Raw genomic sequence first — 23,782 nt, 5'->3', positions numbered from 1 at the left:
AACATCGTATTGTAACTATTTAAATTTAATTGAACTAAAAGTGGAAAAATAAATTGGTCTATAATGAAAAATAAACACAAATTCGACTTTACTTCTTCCCCAAATATTTAGCATGTTATTTGGCCTACTTCTGTGAGTTCCTTACACAATTTGTAGAATTTGTAGTATTTATCAACGACTCCATTCCAACAATCCCAAAATAACAAGACAGTTCTTGAGGTTTTCATTGTAAAAAATGCAATACAATTTGTTTTTTTTCGTTTAGTTTTTCTTTTGTATTTAAATCATAAAAACAATTTTACGATGTATCAGATTTGCTTTTAGTTATTATAATATATAAGGTATACCCTATTAGTTGCGTTTGTAATGCCTGATTCTGCTATAGATGCACAACACTCGCAAGCGAATCGTGTGTTTTCATTTTATATACATACTCGACAACAAAATTCAATAAATTAAGTTAGGTATGTATTTCATGTTGGTACTAATTAGTTGCGGTTTGATCAACGGACACGGGAAGAATGGAGCTGTGGGACAAGAAGGAGCAGGGCGAACAGGCCTAATAAAGATGATGCTGCTACTTTTGTCGCTGATGTTGTTCCTAAAAGTAGAACCATTCGGATCCTAACTAAGTTCTACTTCTTTGCTACCTGACTGTCCAAAACGGGTGTGATTGTCTTGCCTCCAAAGATTTGGCCCCAGCCAATCAAACTGGAATGGAAATACATCATTATGTTGTAATTTCAAAGAGATTAGGTATTAGGGGGCTTGTATACTCACCGCCAATGGTTCTCCACACGTCTGCTGAGTGCAATCTTTTCGCCCTTCTCCGTGCACACAGGCGTCGTAAGAACGATCTTGGCCAAATCACCCTTGGTGGCCGAAATGCGGCCGCCAGTGCTAAGCGATCCGATGTTAACCAAAAGAATTTCGTTCTTCTGCAGCTTTTCCACGCGCGCTCCCTTCTTGTCACCATCGGTACGGACGCCGAGAAGGCGACGCAGCAGGTAGTACGAGATTTCCAGCTCCTGATAGATGTCTGGCAGCTGGCCAACAGCGCCTAGCACCTGACCAACCAAACGATCGGCACGGCACAGCGTAGGATCGATCTTGGTGCCCACACCAATCAGACCACCGGGCACGGCGTACTGCAGCTCGTTCTGCTCGGCGAAGAGCGAGACGATACGGGAGAAGATAGGACGGCAGGTGATGTTGCCATCGCTGTCCTTGGTCACAACACCCGGACGCACCTCGATCTCTTGGCCCACCTTAAGCACACCGCTCAGAATGGAGCCACCGGCCACACCGCCCTTCAGGTCTGCCACCTCACAGCCTGGCTTGTTCACGTCAAAGGATCGAATGACGATCAGACGGGGCGGGGCGTTAAAGTCGCGCGGCGGCACTGGGATCTTGTTCACAATGTACTCGCAGAGCACATCGATGTTGTACTTAAGCTGGGCCGAGATCGGAATGATCGGAGCGCCCTCAGCTACGGTGCCCTGGACGAATTTGGTGATCTCCTCGTACTGTTCTTTCGCCTGGCTCTCCTTGATCAGATCGATTTTGTTTTGCAAGATCAGAATCTGTTTGAGCTTCATAATCTCAATGGCGGCCAAATGCTCAGAGGTTTGTGGTTGTGGACAGGATTCATTGCCTGCACACAAAATGAGTAGTGGTTAGTATATCTTGCGTATGCTCGAAAGAACCTGAGTTTCTCACCAGCAATGAGCAGCAAAGCGGCGTCCATCACAGCGGCACCGTTCAACATGGTAGCCATAAGAATGTCGTGACCGGGGCAATCCACAAAGCTCACATGGCGCACCAGTCTGAAGTTGCCGGAGCAGTTCAGCCGGGTGCAGGGCAAGCTGTCGTCCTTGCTGGATGCATCCGATACGAAGCTGGCCGGGCGCGGGCACTTGGGGTTGTCGCACTTGTAGATTTTGGCGTTGGCATAACCTAGAAGCAATGCGAAAAGAATTATGAAGAATATTACATTACATTCTTCGAGATCCTAACCTGGCCAACACGTAAAATTATTCCAAGATGTAATTTTCGTTGTCGACAAGGAATTAAGTGCTATAGCTAACTACTTTCACTCTTCGAGCCGTATACAAACAAACATAACTTAATAATCGTAGGATATTTATTGTGAAATAATGATTTGCACATTATACGGTAATTAAATTCAGCACATTACAAGGGTGTTTGTCAAAGCACTACGTTAATCTTAGTTTAATATTACAGTATATGAATTGTATAAAATTACATGTACAAACTAAACAGAATACTCCTTTTATCCTCTATTCTCTAGTCTAGTATCTTGATCAAACATAAAATAGATCCAATCCGTCGGCATTCGCTTTTATTAACAAATAAATAATTAAAATGCCATCAATTAATTTATCGTAATATAAAATCAGCTTACAAATGGCCAGCAAGCTCCAACTAGTAACTAATATGTTGTAAAAAAAAAAATTTCCAATTCAACGATGTTTAAGGTGGGGGTAACGTGTCATAACAAGTCGTTCAAAAGAGGACCTTTCTGCAATTATCAGCTCCGCAGCGGCACTCGACGCGCACAGCCGTCGAGAGGTTCTCGTAGGGCAAGTCTTCGTTGTCCGCTCGGATGTAGTCGAAGCTCAGCTCCTCGCCCGCCTTGATTGGACGTAGTGTGAAGAACACCAGGTGCGGCAGGGCGACATTCAAGTGCTCGATCCAGCAGGGGAACACGGCAAGATTAGGATCGCATGAGTGATTGATAAAGTGCGAGATGTTGCCATAGTTGGCCGCATCGATAGTGTACTCGCTGTCCTGAGCTGTGTTGTAATCCAAGTCAAACAGATATGTCCTTCCCTTGTCGTCGTACGCCTTGCCGCGCTCATTTGCCTCATCGCTGGTGATGATCTCCCCAATGTACTCGCACACAAATTCACCCTTACGCAGGGCAGTTGCGGCTCGCACCCCCCATCCGCTGCCGTTGCTGGTCTTAAACAGCACCAACGGTATCTGGCGTCCATGCTGCACCAGTCGGTTGGAGCAGTTTGAATCGCACGAGCAGCGGCTATTGCACTCGAAGATGGCGCCACCGGGACGAAGGCGCAAGCGCCGTGTGCTTCGCTCGTAGGCGAACAGCTCGCCGGCCATGCGGGCACAACACTTCGTAGAGGCAGCACACACCTCTACGCCATTCTCGTCAATGCACTTACAACCTAGAAGCCCCGCTTCCGGCTTGGGCACACCTTTGCCGATAATGTTATCCTGTATGTACTTGAAACTGCTGTCTATGGTGTCCAGATCTACGTTGTTCTCAACGCGTATTGGAGGTGACGGTTTCTCCACACGATTCATGCGCTCCTCAAACAATGCTAAATCAACCAGCTGTTTGCGCCGTGAAAATTGGGCCCGCTTGAGTTGCATGCTTCTCAAAGCTCGCTCTCCAATTTTCTGCGGCTCCCTTTGGCTTCGACTGCTGGCAGCGCGATATTGGGCGAGTAGGATAAGATCAAGCTGCAGATTGAGGGGATCATAGGCATCTACTTCGGCCACAGTAATGTTCTCCATTAGTGGCAAGGCATCAAGCTGTTCCTCAAGTTCAGTGGTGATCTTAGCTATGTATGTCTCGAAGAGCTGTTGATGCCGCTCCACAAACTCTTCCATTTGGGCGCAGTCGGCCACGTTGGCAAGGCTTTCCCAGGTGTTCTCGCTGTCCTTGTAACCCAACCATTTCACAAAGAAGACTGGCTGATATTGGTCCACCTCGACGCATTCAATACGCTCCACGACATACTCTCCTTTGGGTGGCTTTTTTACTATTAATCCCTCGTTATTTTTCGTCCTCTTGGAGTTGGGAGTTGGGGTGCCCGCACAACTGCTGCGTCGACGCTTTAGATTGGCGAATCCCTTGACACTGTGTAATTTGTCCACATCATGTTCCTCGCAGCCAAAAACGCTGCCATAGCCGCTACTATTGCTGGGACTCAGTGAGGTCTGACTGGTGCTTCGTCGGGTGGTGCGTCTATCTACACTGGAGGCGGATGCTGGCATGGAAAACGGAGCTGGCATAGTGCAGAGGCGGCGGAATCGGCTATGCCCTCGCAATTCGGCGAGGTGCCGCAGCAGTGAACGCTGTTTGATTTCATACTGCTGTCGCTGCTGCTTGGAGCTCAAAAGGTTTTTGATTTTCTTTTCGCTTAAGCGTTCTGCAAATGACAATTTTTTGACAATTTTGGATTGGATGGTGGGTTCGGTGTTTTTTATTTTGGTGGACGCGTCGCAACCGAAAAAAACGAAAAAACAGGAGAAATAGGGAAAAAGAAGAAAAAGATTGGCAATTAATTAAATTGCTGGATTATCAGTCGTATCAATCAATGTAACAGAAGGCTAAACTAACAAGAAGATATTCTTAGTACCAATCATTAGGAGCGCTTTTTAATTCAGCTTTGTAAAGTACAACATTCTAAAGACAACTTCTTTAATCATTTTTAGTCTACTTGGGCGACGACACAAGGCAACGCGTGCTAATCCAGCAATTTAAGTAAACAAAATACACAGGAATTTGAATTACAAGAGACAATCATTCGCAGAACTCCTTTACAACAGTATATCGATTTAAAGCGGCGACAGTTTTGGCTACGCGGTGTGCCGTCGCGGAACGGTGTTAAAGAGTGGATTCTTAAGATAATAATGGGTTATTTTCGGCCAGCCGAGAAGGTGTACAATCTTAGGGTACTACGGGGTTTACAGGCGAGCAGGAAGAATTAACATACGGCTAGGCTAATTTATTGTCGAGTAGAAAAATACATCTTAGACTATGACTAGCCCACACGGATCCCGGACTCACCCAGCTTGATTGTGATGTTGCGCTCCAGTTCGTTCTTGAAACGCACAGTCTGCACGCCGGAGATGGCTTTGACCACCGTGGATTTGCCGTGAGCCACATGACCGATGGTGCCTATGTTGATGGTCGCTTGTCGGGAGATGACCTCCGGTGACAGAGGCGTTAGTTTGGTGACGTCCTGCAAGATTCCAAATATTAATCAAGGCGCATCCTCAGGGCAAAATCAGAGCACAAGTCTTGTTTACCACCGCCACACCCCCTGACAAAACACCCTCCCTCAGCTGCATGTGTGTATGTAGGAAAGCCGTGGATTTTGAGGTTAGAATGTAGCTTGAATTGCATCAGCTAAATGGATGACAACAGCCTGGCAGTCCTCGCGAAACTGAGCTACTCGCCACAGCCCAAATACCGCCAGGGGTCGCATCATGCCCATATGCAGAGCCAAACTCGCGGGGAAAACCAAACAGACCCTAAATGTAGCGCCACGTGCTGCATTTTCACCAAGGTCTCTCACCCACAACAAATCACGGCTGGCCCTGGCAAAACCCACTGGTACATCCTGCAAAACCGTCCCGTGGACCGCTCGAGACAATATGGGCGCGTCCTTGCGCCCCGCACCCCGCCGTTTTTCCGGGAAGCGGCTCCACAATGACGACGCGTACACTTTCACACACGGGCGGAAAAAAGGGCAGGCGGCGTCTGGCGGTTGTGTTTCTGGGCTGCTTACCAAGTTGCTGAGGTCCTGCTTCTGCAAGTTCCTGTTCACACCGATTTGGGCTTCAGCCGTGGCCATGTTGCTGATGTTTTTAAAAACGATGCGTATGCAAAATTATAAAATTAATTTTCAGCTATTACAGCTCGGCATCAAATCTCGATATCGAAGAACGATTGAACCCGACGATATCGATAGCGCTATCGATACTGCTGTAATCAAGCTTGGCCAGTGTTGCGCAGCGACGCTGGTGTGACCGACTGCGTCCCGTAACGATAGAGCGTTACACTATCGATACATTTACAGCTCCGCAGCCGCAAACGCAAGGTAAAAAATCCGCTTCGCTTCTCTTCTGCTCAACTGTACCGCCGCTTTTTGGTCAAATATCTCGGGAATTACGACCGCACACACACCGGAAAAGCGAGCAGAATGTCGAGCGTGCCAAAGCGAGCCAAGCTGGACGGCGCCCCCGCCGATGGCAACACATCCGCCGCCGCCGGCAACAACGAGGAGGAGTCGGAGGCGCTGGAGCAGATTGATGCCTGCCAGAACGAGATCGATGCGCTGAACGAGAAGGCCAGCGAGGAGATCCTCAAGGTGGAGCAGAAGTACAACAAGCTGCGGAAGCCCTGCTACGAGAAGCGCAGCGAGCTGGTCAAGCGCATTCCCAACTTCTGGGTGACCTCGGTAAGTTCTTCGCTCCGCGGCCATGTTTTCCTCGTCCGCGTGTCCGTCTGCTGGGTTCCGGTAGAGTCGCCTAGATCTTTCGAAGCCCTGAAAAATGGTGATAATGAGTTCTGTGACCCAGCACACATGTACAAGAAATTTTCTCTATTCGAGGAATTTTTTCTTGTTCATCTTGGGCTGTAATGCCGACACCGCCGGCTCCCCGCGCATTTGCCCCCTTCCGGAAAAATCGTGTTATCGATACATCCGTCTGGCTGGTCTCGCCGGGAAATACACAACTAAGCCCAGTTCAAAATATCTGTAAATTAAATAAATACTTAAAAGTTGCTAGCATAATTGAAAAGATAAATTGTAATTCAAGTGCCATAAACATGGCATTCTGATAGATAGCATGCATCCCCTTTATAATCTATTATTATCTAATAAACGTTCATCCTTGCAGTTTATCAACCACCCGCAAGTATCCGGCATTCTAGACGAAGAGGAGGAGGAGTGTCTGCACGCGCTCAACAAACTTGAGGTGGAGGAGTTCGAGGACATCAAATCGGGCTACCGCATCAACTTCCATTTCGACGAGAATCCTTACTTCGAAAACAAGGTGCTCACCAAAGAGTTCCACCTCAATTCAGCGGGTAAGTTCTGCAGGAGATTTGTATATAGAAACCGCTAAAACAACCTATTACTATTTCAATTAAAGCTGCTTCTGAGAACGGCGACTGGCCCGCGTCCACCAGCACGCCCATCAAATGGAAGGAGGGAAAGAACCTGCTCAAACTGCTGCTGACGAAGCCCTACGGGAACAAAAAGAAGCGCAACTCCGAGTACAAAACCTTCTTCGATTGGTTCTCGGATAACACCGATCCCGTTAACGACGAGATCGCAGAACTGATAAAAGACGACCTTTGGCCAAATCCACTGCAGTATTATCTGGTACCTGATATCGAGGTGGAGCCCGAGGACGAGGAGGACAACGAAGATAACGAGGAGGAGGCATTCGACGACGAGGATGGTGAGGATGGTGAAGGCGATGAAGAAGACGAGGATGAAGGTAAGATAATGGAGTGCCTTGTACAGAAATAATTTACTAACAGTCGAACCCTTTTTAGATGACAAGTAAAGTGATTAATATAATTTCAAATCGCTCCCAAACGAAGGCCCACAGTGTTTCTAACCACTTGCAACTATAGTTTTCCCGGTGGTTATGCATCATTTACATATTTGCAACCATTTCAGACAAATTTAGGTTTCGATCTAAGCAAAAAGTCATGCGTATTTCTATTAAAAGGCAACAGAAACTGAGAATCACCATTAAAATAATTTAAAACAAATAAAAAGACGTAAATCGATTTTAAGCCGTTGTTTTTATTTATGTAAAATGCTATGACAATTAAATTTACTTTTTTAAAGTTACATTATAAAATATGTCATCTCTTTGAAAAAAGTAAACAAATGTGGTGGTGTTACTATTAAGATGGACTTTAGGTACCCATTAAATAGTCAAATTAGCTCTATTTGAAATAGCCAGAATAATAATTAAATTAAAATACACTTTATTTTAAACTAGCTAGTGCAACATTTCTAAGCCAGCTATTTTTTGTACTCGATAACCGCGCTGCAACCCTTACAGCACTCAAAACAACCCTGACACACGTCGAGTAACGAGTAACGTAGCCCTGGTTACAGCTGAGAGTTTTAGCTGAAAAATTGTCGGGATAAAAACGATGGCCTCTATTAACAAATTGGCAATTTTGGTATGTTATAACGCGAATAAATAGAAAAAAATGACCCACCTGAGGTCAATGGCAATCCATTTCAAGTGCATGTCAAGTTATTATTGCATGGGCAACCCGCTGTCGCATATGTACAATTATCTAACGCGCGTTTCTTGGTTATGTAATTTTTGCCCACCTTAACCCACAAGCCCCGGGTAGTTTATGTTTATTAAGTCGAAGAACTCACCAAGTGCTCTCTTTTGCTAATCCCGCAGAGCCGCACCCTCAGCTCCGCTGCCGCCCAGGCGACGGTGAAGCCACCAGTGCAGGTGTTCGGCCTGGAGGGTCGCTATGCTACCGCCCTGTACTCGGCTGCCTCCAAGTTAAGCCAGTTGGATCAGGTGGAGAAGGATCTGACAGCCCTGCAGGCCACCATCCGTAGCGACAAGAAGCTGCGTGAGTACGTGACCAGCCCCATCATCAACAAGAAGGTCATGGCCACCGCTCTGAAGGAGGCATCTGAGAAGCTCCGCTTCGCTCCGGCTACCGCCAATCTGTTGGGTCTGCTGGCCGACAACGGACGCCTAAAGAAGCTGGACACCGTTATCAACGCCTACAAGACCATCATGGCCGCACACCGCGGTGAGGTCGTCTGCGAGGTGGTCACCGCCAAGCCATTGGATGCCTCCCAGAGCAAGCAGCTGGAGGGTGCCCTTAAGGTAGCTACTTCATTCATATAGCTTCTTTCACCAACACAATTTATCGCTCATTTGCTTTTTAGTCTTTCCTGAAGGGCAACGAGTCTCTGAAGATCACCTCCCGAGTGGACCCCAGCATCATCGGTGGCCTGATCGTTTCCATTGGCGACAAGTACGTCGACATGAGCATTGCCACTAAGGTCAAGCTCTACACCGATGTCATCCAGACCGCTGCCTAGACTCTTAAGGATTTGCTCTTGATTTAGATGGTCAAACTGAAAGTTTGGTATTGGAATTCAAGCGGTAATAGCGAATAAACCACTCTTCACCCTTTGAAAACCAACTAAATGCCCTTAATGATACGATTACTAGATTTGGCTTACGATTTAGGTTTATTTTTAGTATCCGGTATATCTGTGCACTGCAGCTCCGCAACCTTGTGCTGGATGGTCTGCTGTAGAAGGCTGTGCTGCTCCAGCAGATTCTCCAGCTCCTTGATGCGAGATCTCTGCAGTTCCAGAACCTTGGTGAAGTTATTTGTGGCTGGGGATTCGAGCCAGTTGTTAAGAAAATTATTCTCTTGCTCTTTACTCGCGTTGGGATTTTGATGAGCATCGCTACGATTCTGCGTCTTGATATCTAATTTACTCGCATCCTCCCCTGCGATGGGACTGCATTTATCCAAAGGTCCCTCCTCCAGGACCAGAACGTTGGTCTCGTTCGAGGATCGGCAAACTCTGTAATTGGGCTTGTCAATTTCCGGGAATACAGCACGTTCGTTGCATTCGGTCAGATCGGACTCCTGAACACAAATCTCCGGAGGTGGAGCCATCGGACGTTGCTTGGCCGGAGAGCAGCACGGATCTTCATAGTCATTATTTCGGTTGCCGTTCATAAGCAGCACGTTGATAGCATTTGAATTTCTTCTTTCGCCGCCACCACAAGTAAAGTTACTTGAGTTTGTGGTATATCCGGCGGAGAAGCCCGTCGCTGTGCTTCCAGTTTGATGGCTGAACGAGCCGGCCAGCTTGGGTCGACCAACAGGGGAAGAGCTCTGTGTCGGCAGAGTCACCGTTGAGCACTGCACTTCCTGATCCTTCAAATGATGCGTGATGCAAGCCTGGCAGCATTCGCTCTTCAGCATAGGCTTTTGAGTTGTGTCTTGCTGTTTTATCGGATTTCTAGATCTTTGGTTTCCTCGTGAAGTTGACGATATCGGGTAGAAATCTTCTGCTTCAGTCTTGAAGTCCATTGACCTGAAATCTAGACAAGTAGGACATTCACAGGGTTTTGTTTTTTTCGGGCTACCTTTTGAAATATCCTTCCTTTTTTCTTTATTTATACTTTGTTGGCTGCCTGAATCTTCTAAGGATTCGCTCGCTTTCTTGACTCCTGGCACTGGACAGAAAGTGCAGGTGCAACCATCACAGGTGCAGTTTACAGCTCCAAAGGACGGTCTATTTACTCTTGGGTTAACTTTGATAGGAGGAGGTTTTTTGTTGTCTAAGCTGGTGGCCTTTGGTGCCTGTGGATAAGGATACTTCTGTCCCATTTGGTGGGGATTACTCGGGAACATACTGTTGTAGTTGTTTCGAAAACGACAATAACCATTTGTACATCTGTTTGCGCTGCTAAATTCCTGCCCCTCCGAACCGAGAGTGTGTTTGCTTTGGTTCTGCATTCGCTCGGTAGCCTTTCGGTTGATGGGATAGACATGGCCGGCGTCCGATGCCGAAGAGCTCCACTTGCTGCTCCATTCCTGCAAGCCAGCTGGAGTCCTTGCCCGGCCAGAAGCACCAAACGAGCTCTCCGTTTCCGAGCCGGATCCTTGACTCTCCAAGTGGGAGGAGCACACGCATCCGTGCCGGCAGAGCGACTCGGGGTTCACGTCAAAGCTGCTGAGGTTGGCCAGGTTCTGCCATCGGCGAGCCTCCGACATATTACGCGGGTAGACGCAGTGCTCACCCGGCTCCTGGCCACAAATAATACAACGACGATGCATTTTCCAACGGATCAGGACCAACCAGGACAGAAACGGTCAAATTTTGAATTTTAACTACAGGAGCATTTGTTGAAGTCCACAACTGTTGTCGGAATGGGCATACCCTCTCATTTTGGTAATGCGGCGATGGCTAGTAAAATAAGTGTATGGTAAAAAAATTCAACAGAAAAAACCGCGAAATTAAAAATTTGGTCGGAGAAGTGTGACCTGAAAGGGGCACTGCAGAAATGCCTTACTTTCGTGCAGTCCCTCTTGTGAGGCGTTTTGGCATTTCGTTGGAGAAGAGCTGCGCTCACACCGCAACTGTTTAGTTTAAAAATAGTAAATGCAACGAACTTTTGTGTGTTTTACTGGCCCACTCTTGATGACACAGTCTGGCAGTTGATACAATGAGCTTGCAAACCGACGGTCTACCCATGGAAGTCACTCCGAGCCCCATTCTGGCTGCCACGAGTCGCGGCGACCTGGAAAAGGTGCTGGCTATGCTAGTCCTTGGCCTTGGTAGTCTTTTGTCCGGATTGCTGCCCGCCTTTATTTCGGAGCGGAATCGTCGCCGCTTCCCGCTGACCACATCCCTGCTCCTGTGCTTTGGCGCGGGCATTCTGCTGGCCACCGCACTGGTTCACATTCTGCCGGAGGTGAGCTGGGGCTGCATTTGTGTGTTGGTGCAATTTGATAACCTGTTAACTTACGAATGCAACAGGTGCGCGAGCAAATGAACTCGAAATTCGCTGAGGTGGCCATGTGCGGCGGGTTCTTCATAATCTATTTTATCGACGAATTCATTCACTTCTTCTTTGGTGAGGCTATTCAGCACACTCATTCCTCGGCTGCAGAAACTCCGGAAACAGAGCCTGCACGACGTCCCACCAATGGCAATGGCTACGGCGCAGTGGACGAACGAGCGCCCCTTTTATCAGCGGAGCCCAATACGTCACATGGCCATTCGCACCACCACAGCCAGTAGGTTTATTGCATTTCCGTCCCCTCACCCAAATCTAATTGCTTTGTGCTTCGATTAAGTAGCGTTCATGACCACGATCACCCGGCCAGCGCATCTGGCTGTGACGACGCCAGCGTAGAGGACGCAAACGCCCGCATCTGCCACACCAGCCACACGGAACCGTGCGCCCAATCCATGACCGGCACCCTGGGTCTCTTTGTGGCTCTGTCCCTGCACTCTGCCATCGAAGGACTCGCCATCGGCGTCCAGAACTCATCCACAAAGGTCTGTGCCGCCTGCCTTGACATAGTTAGACTAGATCAGCTATAGTGCGCAATCTTAGGCAAATATTGAAGCAAAGAAACGCGAGGGCTTAGTCCAATTAGATAACCGGAATCTGCTTTGTTTCGTCTTAGGTTCTATTTCTTCTAGGGGCCGTCGCCTGCCACAAGTTCGTAATGGGCTTTTGTCTGGGGCTCGAGTTCCGCTCGAATCCGCAGACGAGTTTTCGCGCCCAGTTCGTCGGCATTTCGGTATTTGCCCTGGGAGCCGTCATTGGCATTGGTCTGGGCATGCTTATCGTGGATGTGCCCGCCGCTTGGTCCAGCAAAACTCTGCCTATCGTTCAAGCTCTGGCGGGAGGCACACTCTTCTACGTCACTGTCTGTGAGGTGATACCGCGCGAGAAGGCGCGCTGGCACTCAAACTCCACGCGACGATGGGCGGGATTTGCACAGTTCGCAACTGTGCTCGCCGGCTTTGCCACCATGTGCATCATAAACTTTTATCTTTCTGGTGCGTAGAATGATGGCATCTACTTTTTCCTCATGACATTGCTGACCTATTTTCTTCACCCCATTTCAGATGAGGAATAGGAAGCATTTCTTTAAGAAATCTTCCCAGCGCTGTGACTAAATGTGCCGCTTTTAAACATAGAAAACTTAGGATAATACTATGGATTGGCAGCTGTTAATCTCTTGTTTAAGACTTATTACTTGTGCATTTCCAACGAATCTTGTTTTAGCTACATTGTCGATCTGCCGTACGATAAGTAAAAAGTTCAGTCTCTTCGTCTACATTTATATTTTTTCTTTCTCCAAAGTTGATGTTATTTTTTATACTTTTATTATATGTAATAAACCTTACAATTAAGTTGGTAATCAAAAAAAAGGGTACCCTTTTCACTTTTTGATTAATATTACTTAGCCAATCATAAAACGTCAATGATTTATTAGTTTCTGGGAACATCCTGTCACTGTTTTAAACGAATTAAAACAACATCTATGTAACTACATCTCTATATGTATGTAAATAGGCATATGTGTATATATATAGTGTTTACCTAGTCGCGAAATGTTGGTTGGTTGCTCTATTGGTGGTGTATGTGTAAAGAAACAGACATAGCTAAATGTTGGGTTGTTTGGTCTCTGATCTCTCATTTAAGGGCATTTAAGGGAACTCCTCTTAGATTTACGATTTCCTTGCTAGCAGCGAAACATATTTAGGATGGGGGGGATTTACAATTACGTGAGATGAGTAGATTAGATCTTATACACTTAAACCAGTGCATATGCGTATCTTATCATTCACCTTGATCTTCATTAACAATTTAATTTACAATAGAAACCAAAAATTCTCGCCCAGCTCAGATGCTTTTATCTGCTGACCTGCGTTGAATCGCCAAACTTAGAACATAAATAAATCTAGTAATTATAGCTCCTCCTTCGCCGCCGCACTAACCCCATTCTCATCCTCGTCCTCATCGTCGTCTCCCCATTCGCTGATGAGACTCTTGACCTTGTCGACGCTGGCAGCCTCTCCTGACGCCGCTTCATCACCTGCTTTTGCACTTTCTAGAGTCGCCTTTTCTGTTGTTGCTACATCTTCTTTCTCGTTTGGTTTGTCCTCGGCGGCATCTTTTTCGTCTGTTGTTCTGGTATCTTCATTATTTTCGGCTACAGTTTCCGTTGCTGGATCATCTATCTCCATTGGGTCGGTGGATAGCTGCGTAGGTGGCACCAGGTCATCCTCGTCCGTTACTGCCCTATCTAACGCCTCTGTCGTCGCACTCTCTTCAGGTTGGACAGGGTCCTTTTCCTCATCAGGTTTCTCGGCCTCGGCAATCAATTCATCTAGCAGCTCTTTGCGAATGTTATCGGTCTCCAGATGCACATCATCTTCGCCCTCAGCGTCAGCTACCGCCTCGCTTAACTCCGTCACGGGATCGGAATGCGGCATTGGTGGATCTTCTTTGATAAATTCCTCCTCGTCGTTTTCAAGCTCGTCCTCTTTTTTGATCTTGACCTCTGACTTCGATGCCTTCTCGTTCGCCACTTCAGAGTCTACATCCATTTTCTTGGGCTGACTATTTATATTGGCGTCAGAGTCAACTGCATCATCCGCACTGGCGACAGATTCCTCACTAGCCTTTTCTACAGCTTGCTCTTCAGGTCCCTTGTGCAGAGACTCGAGAGCCAAGTCAATATCATCTTCTTCCTCATGTACTGTGGGCTCAGGGTCCTTGGCGGCTAGTTCGGATGCAAGCTCTGCGGTAGCGGGCTTATCGTCGACATCGTCGTCGTTCTCATCCTCCGTCCAGTCGCCGGTAAGCTCCTTAAGCTTTTCACTGATGTCATCGCGCGACTTATCCAATTTGGGCTGTAAAGTGGACTCATGTTGTAGATGTACTCGCATAAAAGGGTTTAATAAACTCACCTCCTTGTTGCTCTGTTCTTCAGACTCGGCTATAAGGTTTTCGGCCCATTCCAGATTGTCAACGGACTCTTTGCTCTCATCAGCAATGTTCTTTTTCGCGCTCTCCACAGAGTCAGCAGCAGCCAGTTCGCTATAGATTTGGCTATCATCATACTCCTCTTCGGTGCCGGCCAGGGATTTTTCATCGGGCTCCTGCTTGACGGGCTCCGCTTCTGGCTCACTGAGCACCATTACCACCCCACCGGCAGCGGCACCTGCTTGCTGCTGGTTAAGCTGTGAGAGAATCTCTTTGCGCTGCTCATCAGTAAGCTCCACCTCATTTCCATCGGCGCCCACAAATTTAACTTCCTGCTGCACCTGGTCAACCTCTTCCTCTTGCAGTTGCTCCTGGTGAGCTTGCTGCACTGTGATGGCACTGGTGGCTGGTAGACTTATGTCAGAAAGAATTCGCACTTTGCCAGTCTGCTCTGGTTCCTGCTCCTCGTCTCCTTCGGCCTCTTCCTCCTCGTCTTGCGAGCCGAGGAACTCCTCGTCCGTTTCATCGATAATGCCATCCTCCAGGGCCTGCTCCTTGTGGTAGCTCTTCATGTGTCTGTACAGCTGAAGCTCTTGCTCGAACACCTTGTTACAGTAGATGCACTGCTGCTTGTTGTCGTCCGTGTGCGCCTCGTTTATGTGCGCCTCCAACTCACCCTTGGTCAGGTACGACTGGTTACATAGCGCGCATTCGGCAAAAGTGTACAGCAGCGACTTGATCTGGTGCTCCATATACATGTGGAAATGCAGTTCCCGGTTGTTGACAGACCTCCAGCCGCAATGCTCACATAGCGCCGGGTCAATTGTCTCTTTGTGCGTGTTGATCAAATGGCGTCGGAAGCCTCGGTACGACGGAATGCTAATGGGTCTTCCGTTAACGCCGCACCTCAGGCACAGCCAGGGACCTAAAAGAGAGATTTTCATTAATAGTTGTATCTCCAGAATAATCTATTTCGTTTTGGTACACTATTATATACATATGTTGTACTCACCAGTAGTATTCTCTGCTCCCTGAGCAATCAAGGCGTGCATTGTCTTACTGTCAATGCGTCTCTTCTGGGCTGCGGCTGTATTTGCTGGTGGATTTGCCACAGTTGCCTGGGTAGCAGTTGACTGAGTGGTTCCGGACTTTTGTTGAGAGCTAGCCGCCTTCTGCTGCGCTGTGATTAGCGGCGTACTCTTGTCGGCTTTGAAAGACACGTGCAATTTCTTGTGTGGCGATGTAGAAGCGGAGGACTGATTCGCCGGGGGTTTTACTGCCGCTGGAGCAGATTTTTCTGTCGGCGCGGGCGGGGTATTGGGCATTATCTTTAGCTTGATGTTTTTGTGGCCCTTCACAATGTGTGGATACTGGCGCAAGACTTCGGCAATGATCTTTGTATGATTAAGCTTGGCGTTGGAGGAATCCTTGACAATTATTGTGGGGGTCTGGCTGGGAGAGTCCTGCTTCAAGATAATGGTGGTGGATCCGTGCTCCAGCTGGGTCTGTGTACCCTGTGGGGATTGCTGCTTAGATGTAGATGGCTGTGGTGGCATATCATCGTCATCATCGTCCCCGGCATGGACATCATCATAAAGCATTCCTCCATCATACTCAGGATCGTGATCCCCGTACTCCGCAGCAATTTGCTTGCGCATCCGTTGTTGCTCAGCAAATTCCTTAACCTCTTCCAAGCTGGGCTTCTTGGATGGCGGCGATAAAAGGCTTGTTTGTGCTGGTCTCTTGTTGTTGTTATAACCCTTTCGCAGCTGCTCGAATGGTGACGTTGGCTCCTGCTTGACATTGCTGCTCTCTGCATACTGTGTGCGATTTGTGCCACCAGATGTTCGGATCATTGTGTTGCCAGTGGGCCCGCGCTGTGTGTTGGCCCGTTGCGCGATGGGTGTGGCGACATTTCGCGATTGCGGCGAAGGACCCAAGACACGCTGCTGTGGAAGACCCGAACTCGGCTGTCCAACTGTGCGCCGGCGGATTCCCTTCGGACTAGGCGGCTAAAGAAAACAAGAAGTTACAAAATATGTAAGCAGATGGTGAAATGCCACCACTCACCCTTTGCTGGCGATTAACGTTCTCCATGGTGCGACGGTGCGCTTCTAGCAGCTTGAGCAGCACCGTCATGTTCATTTCCTTGGCGGTGCGCAACAGCTTGCCGTACATTTTAAGCTCGAACTCCAGGGTGCCTGTGTACATGAAGTTGACAATGGGCACCACCACGTCCGCCTGGAACTCGTTGGGCATGATGAGGGCATCGTCGACGATCTCACAGGTTTGCTCCAGCACATTGAAATAGTCGGTGCAGGCGCTGAGCACAAGGCGATGTACCTTTAGCTGTGAATTGTCCCGGAACTGGAGCGTTAGGTCGCAGTAATCCGTTTTGTTAAAGAAGTTCTGCAGCTTTTGCAGGAAGAAGACTCCCCAGTTGTCCACCTTCACGGACTTGACTTCACCCATCTTGCTGTGTCCTTGGCTAGTGGCCGTGCTCTCCGTTTCCGTATCCTTATCGTTAGCCTCCCCGTGGTTTCGCTTGCTCTGGCTTCAGGGCGCAACTGTACTCCGGCAGGGGTAAGGAGTCGGGAAGGGCGTATTGGGATGGGCCGTAGGTGAACAGGGAACCCGAGAAAGAAGCAACACAATAACAATTAGTAAGTATGGTATATTCCGCTGTTAGTTTCAAATGGACGCCCATTGATTGATTTTCGGTTATTCGGTTTATTTTGCTCTGCCGCCACGGCGCGAAATGCAACTCGCAAATATCGATATAAGCCTGTGTATGTGTGCCCGTTTCGCGCGCGTGTGTGTGTGTTGTGCGCGTCGCCAGCCTTTTTTTGATTATTTCTCAGTAATTGTTCATTGTCTGTAATCCTTTAATGTTTTAACGCAAGTCCACCTTTGGCATCTTTCGGTGGGTGGCATTATTTGAGCCCTTTTGGCGGGCCTGTCCACTTCACACAACAATGGTTTTTTTGGGGCACACACAAATCACTTTGACCCCAGCGTCATGTTTACTGCGTGTCTTTTGATTGAATGTAAATTTTTAAGGCGATCACCGTACAATTGCACTTTTAATACATACATTTCCTTGTATTGCACAGTACTTTTGCCGGACAAATTTTAATTTTTTTCCAGAGTCAGGTCGCCATATTCTTTTCCATTCATCGCTGGCGTGACAGGGTTGCGCTCGGCAGTTATCGATAGCCATGCGATAACTGCAGTCCCATGCATAATTATTAAGGTGACGCAAGGGCACATAAAGTTAAACGTTATATTTATAAATATTTTTTAATCAGACTTTATGCTTATTGTATTTCAAGCTAAAACTTACTTAACACAGAACAAATATTTATGATAATTAAATAAATTTTATTTCTTTAGTCTATAACTAAATACTTTTACTTCAACTATTAATATTTTGAAAAGTGACGTCTAATGTCTCACATTTCTTGCGCCACCCTTCTTTGCAATCAAAATATAAAAAAATTGGGTGGGCGCTTGTTCACCACGAGACGTTAAAAACACTTCGATTCTTTTCTGCTTGAATATAGTTTTTAACCAAAACACAATGAGTGGACGGAACCGGGGAAAAGGAAAGAAAGCTGGAGGAGGACCCTACCGCAATGTCAAGGCGAATCACAATTGTGCCCGCAGCTTTGCTCAGCAGGCCAACGAACTGGCCAGCAGCAGCAGCGAAAACGACAACTCCGACTCGGAATCCTCGGGAGATGGAGCCCAAAATGATCTTGGCCAGCCGCCAAAATTCGCGGTGGCAATGTGGGACCTAAACCACTGCGACCCAAAGAAGTGTTCAGGCAGAAAACTGGCACGCCTGGGACTCATTTCAAATCTTCGACTGGGTCAGAAGTTTCCTGGCCTTGTGCTCTCGCCCGTTGGCCAGTTGTGCGTAAGTCCGCTGGACCGGGATGTGGTGGCCTCATCGGGCGTGGCCGTCATCGACTGCTCGTGGGCCAAGCTGGACGAGACGCCCTTTGGCAGAATGCGCAGCCCACATCCGCGACTGCTCCCCTTCTTGGTGGCCGCCAATCCCATCAACTATGGAAAACCCTGCAAGCTTAGCTGCGTAGAGGCCATCGCCGCCACTCTATACATCTGTGGATTCACGGAGGAGGCTCGCTGGTTTTTGGGCAAGTTCTCGTGGGGTCATGCCTTTCTGGAGCTAAACGACAAGCTTCTAAATGAGTATGCAGCATGCAAGAGCAGCGATGAGATTGTCAAGGTGCAGAATGAGTACCTGGAGAAGGAGCAACAGGAGCGGGATAAACCTAGAGATCTCCGCGACTTCTATCCCACCAGCAGTAGTAGTAGTAGTAGCGAGTCGGAGAGCGAGGACGACGATGAAGACGCGAAAGCGAAGCCGAAGAACTAATCTTTACAAGGTGCTGACATTTATTAGCATTACCATTAGCTTATGACAAAACATTTTACTTGTGTTTTAATTTACAAACCAGTTGTTGGGAGCAACTACCGAATTATTGCAAACTGTTTTGATGAAATATTTACTTCAAGTCAAGGAGAGGTGATTGCTTACTGGGCATTTCGCACGTACTCGGGATCCACGTTGATAAAGTTGCTCATGCTGAAAAATATTGCGCTGTTTTTCACAAGGAATTTAAGGAAATCCTGCACGTGCGCGAGTAGGTTCTGCATAGACTGCTGATCCAACGCTGAGTAACTCAGCATGGAGCCGAGGCGCACGAACAGACGCAGCAGGTGAAAGGATCCGTAAAGCTCGGACAACGGTGTGTCCGGATGTTTCTGCATCACATCCGCGTACTGGGTGCGTTCAAATTTGTACAGCAACTGAGAGCCCAGCATTACATTGAAGTACTCGACAATTCCGTCGAGTACATCGTTTATGGCAACCTCCTTGCTGGCACTGGTCGATTTCACGGACTTCTTGTGCGCCAAATACTGCTCCGAGATCTGCTGCACGGTAACCTTGGCGGGCAGCTCCAGCAGTTTGTGCTCCCGCACCACCGCATACCAGTCGTCGGTCAAATAGTGCTTTAACTCGTCGGGTATCTTGATCTTGACCTCCACCTTAGATGCGTAAGCCTCCTCGCTTTCCACACATGGTGCGGGCTCCGTGGTGGGTGTGGATGGAGTGGTAGTGGGCGCCACAGCCTTGTCTGCCACATCGCTTCCTGTCAGAGAAGGCCGTTGCTCGCTCATTCTTTTCTTTTTCGGCGCCACCGGCGTAACAGCCTCGTCCTCAGTAGTCTCCGCTGCGGCGGGGTCTTCCTTTTTATCACTAGGCGTGCCAGGCCTTGCTGTGGATGCCGTCGATTGTGTGGACTTTCGGTGGGCCCGGCTGGTTGTAGTGGTGCCGGTGCTGTTGGGAGTCGTGATGCCAGTGCTGCCGGCATCCGATTTGCTTCCCGGACCAGCACTGGTTGTCGGTATGCTGCTAGCGGTCGATTGCGAGGTGTTGCTATCCTTAGAGGGCGTCGAGGCACGAGATTCGTTGCGCATCTGTTCCATTTTCTTGGCCTTGGCGCTGCCTATTTAGCAAACAGCTGAATGTATTACTTCAGGACATGAGTTTCCAACTAAACCCACCTTTCTTATTGTCCTTCTTGGAGCGCTCGCCGCACTGGCGAGCCAGTTCCTGTCGGCGCTTGACGTTGTCATCGTTGTACTTGAGGACTCGACTCTCGGGCACCCACTCGTCCCAGCTAAAAATTATATGGGTTTTATTGCAGATCGGCGTGCATACAGTAGGCTTGCTTACTTTTTACTCCAGCCCGCGTAGTGGATGTAGTACTCAACCGGCGTCGCATCGGGTTTTGATTTCAGAACCTTAGCCTCGTAAATGAGCGGGCCGTGGAAGCACAGAACCCGTTCCCCTGCAAAAGGCGGCAATGTTTTAAATTCCATTTATACTTGAGCTAACGTTATGGCCATACCATCCACGAACAGAGTGTTTGCATCGGTCCCCGTACTATAGTTTTCCACTTTAGCGGGTTTTACTTCTCCCATTTTATTTTCAATAATAGAAAATTAACAAATCTTAGTGTGACCGTGCGACACGCATAGTGTTATCGGATGCATAATTACCGATACATGTATCGATTATTTACAGGGTATTGTCTTACTAGATATAAACAATGTTGATTTATTTATGACTATGTATAACAAACAGTCTGTATTTAGCAGCTAATTGTTTTGAAAACATTAAGTCTAGTGCTTTGCTGTCGAGGGCTGGCTCTCCTCCTCCTCCCAGGGACGTGGACCGCGTTTGTTCTCCCAGTTATCTATGTCTACGGACTTGACTTTGTCGTACTCCGACTCCAAAGTCACATCCTTGCGGTTCTTCATGTTCACGCCGTACTTTTTCATCTCCTCCGGCGTTACCGGCTGCTTCTTGGCGTACTGATACCTATAGACGGTGGAGACTCATGGGTTTGCTATGCTTTTCCGGGCATTCTTGAATGCTTACCTGAGGTTTGAGAACTGCTGCAGTCCGAAGGAGCCAGCCACCATCATGATGAGGAAGGGTATGCCATATTTAAACGACTTTCGTGTGCTGTAATAGTTTAATTTATCCACGAGCGACATTGTTGTTAATTTGTGTTATGACATTTTGGCAGGTGCGGTTACACTGCAAGTTAAAAACAAAGTGTGACCAGTTGCAAGAGCATTGGGCGCGCAATTTAAACGGCGATTCTTATCATTTCCTATACAATGTAGTTATATTTTGTGAAATGATTAAAATAGTCTGCATACGTAACCCTTTAATGTATAAACAAAAATATTAAAGACTTAAAATTGTTGGATCGAGAAAATGTATGTTCAATAAGGCACACAGCACATTGTTTTAGTTGTTAGCCACACACATTAGGCGCCTATGTCAATCGCTTTGTGCAGCTGGCGTCGTCTGTGAAAATAGTTGTCCTTGAATCCAAATCGAAAGATTTGTGGTCCCTGCCAAGTGCGAGCAATTTCAGAACAATTTCAAAGCAGGCATTGTTTTCCGGCGCACGCCTAATGGCCACAATTTGCATGAGGCTTGGCGATAAGTTCAAGGTTCCCGTCGTCTCTTTGGTTTTTAAATAATTGACACTGACAAAGTTGAAGAGCGCCAAAACGCTGCTCACATGCACACGACATTCGATCCGGATGCGGATCACCTTGGCCAATTGCAGGCTTTGGCAAGGCAAGTAGCTCGCAGCGAAGATTTCCTTTTGCTGCCCACAGCTTTAACCAGTTCGCGATCGCTGCGGCTTCATTCACAAGGAGCCGGCGCCAATTGAGTCATCAGCGGCCCCTGAGAGACTGGGATAGACCCACACCCCTCCCCCAATAGATTGTATTTCAGTTTTAGTTTCAAGTGCACCCTACGCGCTGTCTTTCAATTGAGTGATTTACCAACAGAAATAAAATCAAAACCAATTAAATAACAAAGTGATGTTTTCTATTTAGCCTTGAACTCGAAGCTACAATGATCTACATACTTAAGAAGTCAAACTTCTCCGACAATCCGCCACAAATAATTATGAAGTTCTTTGTATAAAGCTGATTTTTGTCTGTGTAAGCCAAACCCAGTCGTCTATGCCCCTCAGCCCGGATTAGACTTTTCCATGCTATTTTCGCCAAATATGGTTGCGATTTTTCTAACAAGATTGCGCACTTGTCTGAGCCAAGCCGAGTGATACACACTCATGAACTTATTTAATTCGCGTATATTTTGGAATTATGAAAACTTTGGTTTTCCATAACTAACACATGTCAGCGGTTCGGATTCGATGGCCATGATTTCGTTTTCGTATTTAGCGAGTTGCTCAGACTGTTTTGCTATTTTACAATGTTTTTCGACGTTTTCTCAAGGGTCTTTTCCATGTCTATGTCCTCTTCACCCCCCGCTATATGTATGTTTTTTGTCTTTATAAAAATATTGATCTAGTTTTCTTGCTTCAAAACTTGTTGTTTTCAATGAATACAATTGCGTCATTTTGTGGGTGTTGCTTGAGCTAATTTTAAACTTTTCATCAACCCCGGGGTGCCAAATTTTCTCCAAGATAAGAGAACAACAAAAAACGGAATGAGTAAATTGGGGCTATCAAATTGGCTTGTATTTATAGGTTTATATTTAAAGACTTTGGTTGCATTCAGACATATGTATGTACATATATGATCTGTAACCTTAACTACAAATTTTTAAAAATCATAAAGTGTTTAAAAATTTAAATAGCTTGAAAGGAAATATATGTACTTATTATAAACGCATACTTATTAAGCATTTGACCTATTAAATAATACATTTATTTTATGATTATCTTGTTTATACGAGAGATTTATTCCCTTCTTTTCGATTTTAAAAATGATTTAAGCACACGTTCATGTTTTAATTGGCGATGAGATTGAAAAGATCACGATCAAGGGGTAAACAAGCAATCTAGAAGGGCAAGTAACATACATATGCACATCAGATGCAGATGGGAATCACAAAGATCTTGAGGAAACTGAATTTAAGCCATTTTCACGTTTGCAATTTAAAAAGGTATGAATCATGGAGGCATTTTCTTGCGAGACAGTTACAAAAAAAAGTATACTTTCATATGTGACATTTATGACTGCCAACAAAATGTTTTCCGTTCGCAGACATGACGTTGAAAAATCTATAGAAATAGCTTCAATATGTAGAGCAGAAAATAATTATCTGTAGACCTATGGTGGAAATACGTATAACTACGTGAAACAAGATTTTTTGGCATATCAATAACTGAAAATTAAAAATAGAAGTTGAGAACATCAAAAAGCAAAACAAAAAGATCCCCGAACCCACACACTCTCATCGGGAAAAGCCTCGGGACACGATTGCCTGAGTATTGGAGATATTTTGCAATTGTGAAAAACACTGGGTGCCAAGAGCTTTTCAAAATATGGGGAAATTTTCAAAAATAGGCTGAAAGAAAAGCGTTTGCTTCGAAGTGAGCGGGCACCAATACATGCGCAGCGAACAGGTGAAAGCACCTACCAAAAGGATCGGAAAAGAGAGGCGGAGAGAAAGCGGAGAGAGAGAGCGGGGAGAGAGCGCAGGCGCCGGGTTTGATGGTGTGCGAATAATTTGTAACTGTATGGGTCATTCTGATCTGGTGCTTTCCGTTACACTGAGAGAAAGGGGATACCATTATAATTGAAATAACATACAGGTAAACTGTTTACAAAAGCTGACTTGTATGGGAAATATGGTAGCAATCTAAAACCTAAGTTCTAAGATATCGTGTTTGACGTTACATATTCGGCATGTTATACGTATTATTCTTTGCAGTAAAAGAGAAAAGACGTATATACATATACATACATATATACATTTTATAAATATATTTTATATACTATTATATATTTTATGTCTATTATGACTATTAATTGCAATACTTTATTCAGTATTCAATAGCAAAAGCGGTATGAGTAAATAAATTGG

The 23,782-nt window shown here is 46.7% G+C and overlaps 9 protein-coding genes across 11 annotated transcripts; 4 read left to right on the top strand and 5 right to left on the bottom strand.

The window, feature by feature from the left end:
• Nucleotides 1–287: 287 nt before the first annotated feature.
• Nucleotides 288–5,767, bottom strand: LOC122621777 (eukaryotic translation initiation factor 2 subunit 3). 2 transcript variants are annotated; one of them, XM_043799751.1, is made up of 5 exons: nt 5,565–5,739; nt 4,841–5,015; nt 1,720–1,956; nt 781–1,654; nt 288–711 (listed from the first exon to the last, which is right to left on the bottom strand). In XM_043799751.1, the coding sequence occupies exons 1-5, from the start codon at nt 5,628–5,630 to the stop codon at nt 636–638; spliced, it is 1,428 nt and encodes a 475-aa protein (XP_043655686.1). In that variant the 5' UTR covers nt 5,631–5,739; the 3' UTR covers nt 288–635. The 2 variants fall into 2 exon arrangements, with proteins under 2 accessions (XP_043655686.1, XP_043655687.1); XM_043799752.1 differs by lacking the exons at nt 288–711; nt 781–1,654; nt 1,720–1,956 and adding an exon at nt 2,196–4,199 and having other exon boundaries at nt 5,565–5,767.
• Nucleotides 5,768–5,835: 68 nt separating this feature from the next.
• LOC122621779 (protein SET) lies at nt 5,836–7,582 on the top strand. The gene is made up of 4 exons (XM_043799755.1): nt 5,836–6,236; nt 6,679–6,868; nt 6,934–7,284; nt 7,343–7,582. The coding sequence occupies exons 1-4, from the start codon at nt 5,979–5,981 to the stop codon at nt 7,351–7,353; spliced, it is 810 nt and encodes a 269-aa protein (XP_043655690.1). The 5' UTR covers nt 5,836–5,978; the 3' UTR covers nt 7,354–7,582.
• Nucleotides 7,583–7,859: 277 nt separating this feature from the next.
• Nucleotides 7,860–8,989, top strand: LOC122621780 (ATP synthase subunit O, mitochondrial). Its single transcript, XM_043799756.1, has 3 exons — nt 7,860–7,987; nt 8,224–8,667; nt 8,730–8,989. Exons 1-3 carry the CDS (start codon nt 7,958–7,960, stop codon nt 8,883–8,885), a joined length of 630 nt encoding a protein of 209 aa, XP_043655691.1. The 5' UTR covers nt 7,860–7,957; the 3' UTR covers nt 8,886–8,989.
• A 30-nt stretch (nt 8,990–9,019) lies between these two features.
• Nucleotides 9,020–10,746, bottom strand: LOC122621776. Its single transcript, XM_043799750.1, has one exon. It carries the CDS (start codon nt 10,646–10,648, stop codon nt 9,026–9,028), a length of 1,623 nt encoding a protein of 540 aa, XP_043655685.1. The 5' UTR covers nt 10,649–10,746; the 3' UTR covers nt 9,020–9,025.
• Nucleotides 10,747–10,924: 178 nt separating this feature from the next.
• Nucleotides 10,925–12,689, top strand: LOC122621778 (zinc transporter ZIP1). 2 transcript variants are annotated; one of them, XM_043799754.1, is made up of 5 exons: nt 10,925–11,286; nt 11,352–11,611; nt 11,675–11,876; nt 12,008–12,386; nt 12,456–12,689. In XM_043799754.1, the coding sequence occupies exons 1-5, from the start codon at nt 11,038–11,040 to the stop codon at nt 12,464–12,466; spliced, it is 1,101 nt and encodes a 366-aa protein (XP_043655689.1). In that variant the 5' UTR covers nt 10,925–11,037; the 3' UTR covers nt 12,467–12,689. The 2 variants fall into 2 exon arrangements, with proteins under 2 accessions (XP_043655689.1, XP_043655688.1); XM_043799753.1 differs by having other exon boundaries at nt 11,672–11,876.
• A 10-nt stretch (nt 12,690–12,699) lies between these two features.
• LOC122621775 (centrosome-associated zinc finger protein CP190) lies at nt 12,700–17,552 on the bottom strand. Its single transcript, XM_043799748.1, has 5 exons — nt 17,417–17,552; nt 16,393–16,889; nt 15,335–16,334; nt 14,307–15,247; nt 12,700–14,249 (listed from the first exon to the last, which is right to left on the bottom strand). Exons 2-5 carry the CDS (start codon nt 16,792–16,794, stop codon nt 13,302–13,304), a joined length of 3,291 nt encoding a protein of 1,096 aa, XP_043655683.1. The 5' UTR covers nt 16,795–16,889; nt 17,417–17,552; the 3' UTR covers nt 12,700–13,301.
• Nucleotides 17,553–17,794: 242 nt separating this feature from the next.
• Nucleotides 17,795–18,777, top strand: LOC122622521 (18S rRNA aminocarboxypropyltransferase). The gene has a single exon (XM_043801022.1). It carries the CDS (start codon nt 17,903–17,905, stop codon nt 18,722–18,724), a length of 822 nt encoding a protein of 273 aa, XP_043656957.1. The 5' UTR covers nt 17,795–17,902; the 3' UTR covers nt 18,725–18,777.
• Nucleotides 18,727–20,399, bottom strand: LOC122622519 (nuA4 complex subunit EAF3 homolog). The gene is made up of 4 exons (XM_043801021.1): nt 20,265–20,399; nt 20,090–20,204; nt 19,918–20,033; nt 18,727–19,859 (listed from the first exon to the last, which is right to left on the bottom strand). Exons 1-4 carry the CDS (start codon nt 20,335–20,337, stop codon nt 18,883–18,885), a joined length of 1,281 nt encoding a protein of 426 aa, XP_043656956.1. The 5' UTR covers nt 20,338–20,399; the 3' UTR covers nt 18,727–18,882.
• LOC122622523 (cytochrome c oxidase assembly protein COX16 homolog, mitochondrial) lies at nt 20,384–20,957 on the bottom strand. The gene is made up of 2 exons (XM_043801024.1): nt 20,798–20,957; nt 20,384–20,737 (listed from the first exon to the last, which is right to left on the bottom strand). The coding sequence occupies exons 1-2, from the start codon at nt 20,914–20,916 to the stop codon at nt 20,539–20,541; spliced, it is 318 nt and encodes a 105-aa protein (XP_043656959.1). The 5' UTR covers nt 20,917–20,957; the 3' UTR covers nt 20,384–20,538.
• Between the last annotated feature and the right edge of the window lie 2,825 nt (nt 20,958–23,782).

This window comes from Drosophila teissieri, chromosome 3R, assembly GCF_016746235.2.
Source record: "Drosophila teissieri strain GT53w chromosome 3R, Prin_Dtei_1.1, whole genome shotgun sequence".
Classification (NCBI taxonomy): domain Eukaryota; kingdom Metazoa; phylum Arthropoda; class Insecta; order Diptera; family Drosophilidae; genus Drosophila; species Drosophila teissieri.
Note: the sequence above shows the minus strand (reverse complement) of the source record. Positions and strands in the feature narration are given on the sequence as shown.

Bases quoted from the DNA above. Each gene is read 5' to 3' on its own strand.
- LOC122621777 (XM_043799752.1), bottom strand. From the start codon at position 5,630: ATGGCCACGGCTGAAGCCCAAATCGGTGTGAACAGGAACTTGCAGAAG. The intron at 5,016-5,564 runs GTAAGCAGCCCA...GGAATCTTGCAG, and splicing joins AGCAGGACCTCAGCAACTTG to GACGTCACCAAACTAACGCC. The intron at 4,200-4,840 runs GTGAGTCCGGGA...TGTCATTTGCAG, and splicing joins CAACATCACAATCAAGCTGG to AACGCTTAAGCGAAAAGAAA.
- LOC122621779 (XM_043799755.1), top strand. From the start codon at position 5,979: ATGTCGAGCGTGCCAAAGCGAGCCAAGCTGGACGGCGCCCCCGCCGAT. The intron at 6,237-6,678 runs GTAAGTTCTTCG...TCATCCTTGCAG, and splicing joins CCAACTTCTGGGTGACCTCG to TTTATCAACCACCCGCAAGT. The intron at 6,869-6,933 runs GTAAGTTCTGCA...TTTCAATTAAAG, and splicing joins GTTCCACCTCAATTCAGCGG to CTGCTTCTGAGAACGGCGAC.
- LOC122621780 (XM_043799756.1), top strand. From the start codon at position 7,958: ATGGCCTCTATTAACAAATTGGCAATTTTG. The intron at 7,988-8,223 runs GTATGTTATAAC...CTAATCCCGCAG, and splicing joins TTAACAAATTGGCAATTTTG to AGCCGCACCCTCAGCTCCGC. The intron at 8,668-8,729 runs GTAGCTACTTCA...TTTGCTTTTTAG, and splicing joins AGCTGGAGGGTGCCCTTAAG to TCTTTCCTGAAGGGCAACGA.
- LOC122621776 (XM_043799750.1), bottom strand. From the start codon at position 10,648: ATGCATCGTCGTTGTATTATTTGTGGCCAGGAGCCGGGTGAGCACTGC.
- LOC122621778 (XM_043799753.1), top strand. From the start codon at position 11,038: ATGAGCTTGCAAACCGACGGTCTACCCATGGAAGTCACTCCGAGCCCC. The intron at 11,287-11,351 runs GTGAGCTGGGGC...CGAATGCAACAG, and splicing joins TGGTTCACATTCTGCCGGAG to GTGCGCGAGCAAATGAACTC. The intron at 11,612-11,671 runs GTAGGTTTATTG...GCTTCGATTAAG, and splicing joins CATTCGCACCACCACAGCCA to TAGCGTTCATGACCACGATC.
- LOC122621775 (XM_043799748.1), bottom strand. From the start codon at position 16,794: ATGGGTGAAGTCAAGTCCGTGAAGGTGGACAACTGGGGAGTCTTCTTC. The intron at 16,335-16,392 runs GTGAGTGGTGGC...TGTTTTCTTTAG, and splicing joins ACGTTAATCGCCAGCAAAGG to CCGCCTAGTCCGAAGGGAAT. The intron at 14,250-14,306 runs GTGAGTTTATTA...TCCACTTTACAG, and splicing joins AAGAACAGAGCAACAAGGAG to CCCAAATTGGATAAGTCGCG.
- LOC122622521 (XM_043801022.1), top strand. From the start codon at position 17,903: ATGAGTGGACGGAACCGGGGAAAAGGAAAGAAAGCTGGAGGAGGACCC.
- LOC122622519 (XM_043801021.1), bottom strand. From the start codon at position 20,337: ATGGGAGAAGTAAAACCCGCTAAAGTGGAAAACTATAGTACGGGGACC. The intron at 20,034-20,089 runs GTAAGCAAGCCT...TATAATTTTTAG, and splicing joins TACGCGGGCTGGAGTAAAAA to CTGGGACGAGTGGGTGCCCG. The intron at 19,860-19,917 runs GTGGGTTTAGTT...TTTGCTAAATAG, and splicing joins CAAGAAGGACAATAAGAAAG to GCAGCGCCAAGGCCAAGAAA.
- LOC122622523 (XM_043801024.1), bottom strand. From the start codon at position 20,916: ATGTCGCTCGTGGATAAATTAAACTATTACAGCACACGAAAGTCGTTT. The intron at 20,738-20,797 runs GTAAGCATTCAA...CACCGTCTATAG, and splicing joins CAGCAGTTCTCAAACCTCAG to GTATCAGTACGCCAAGAAGC.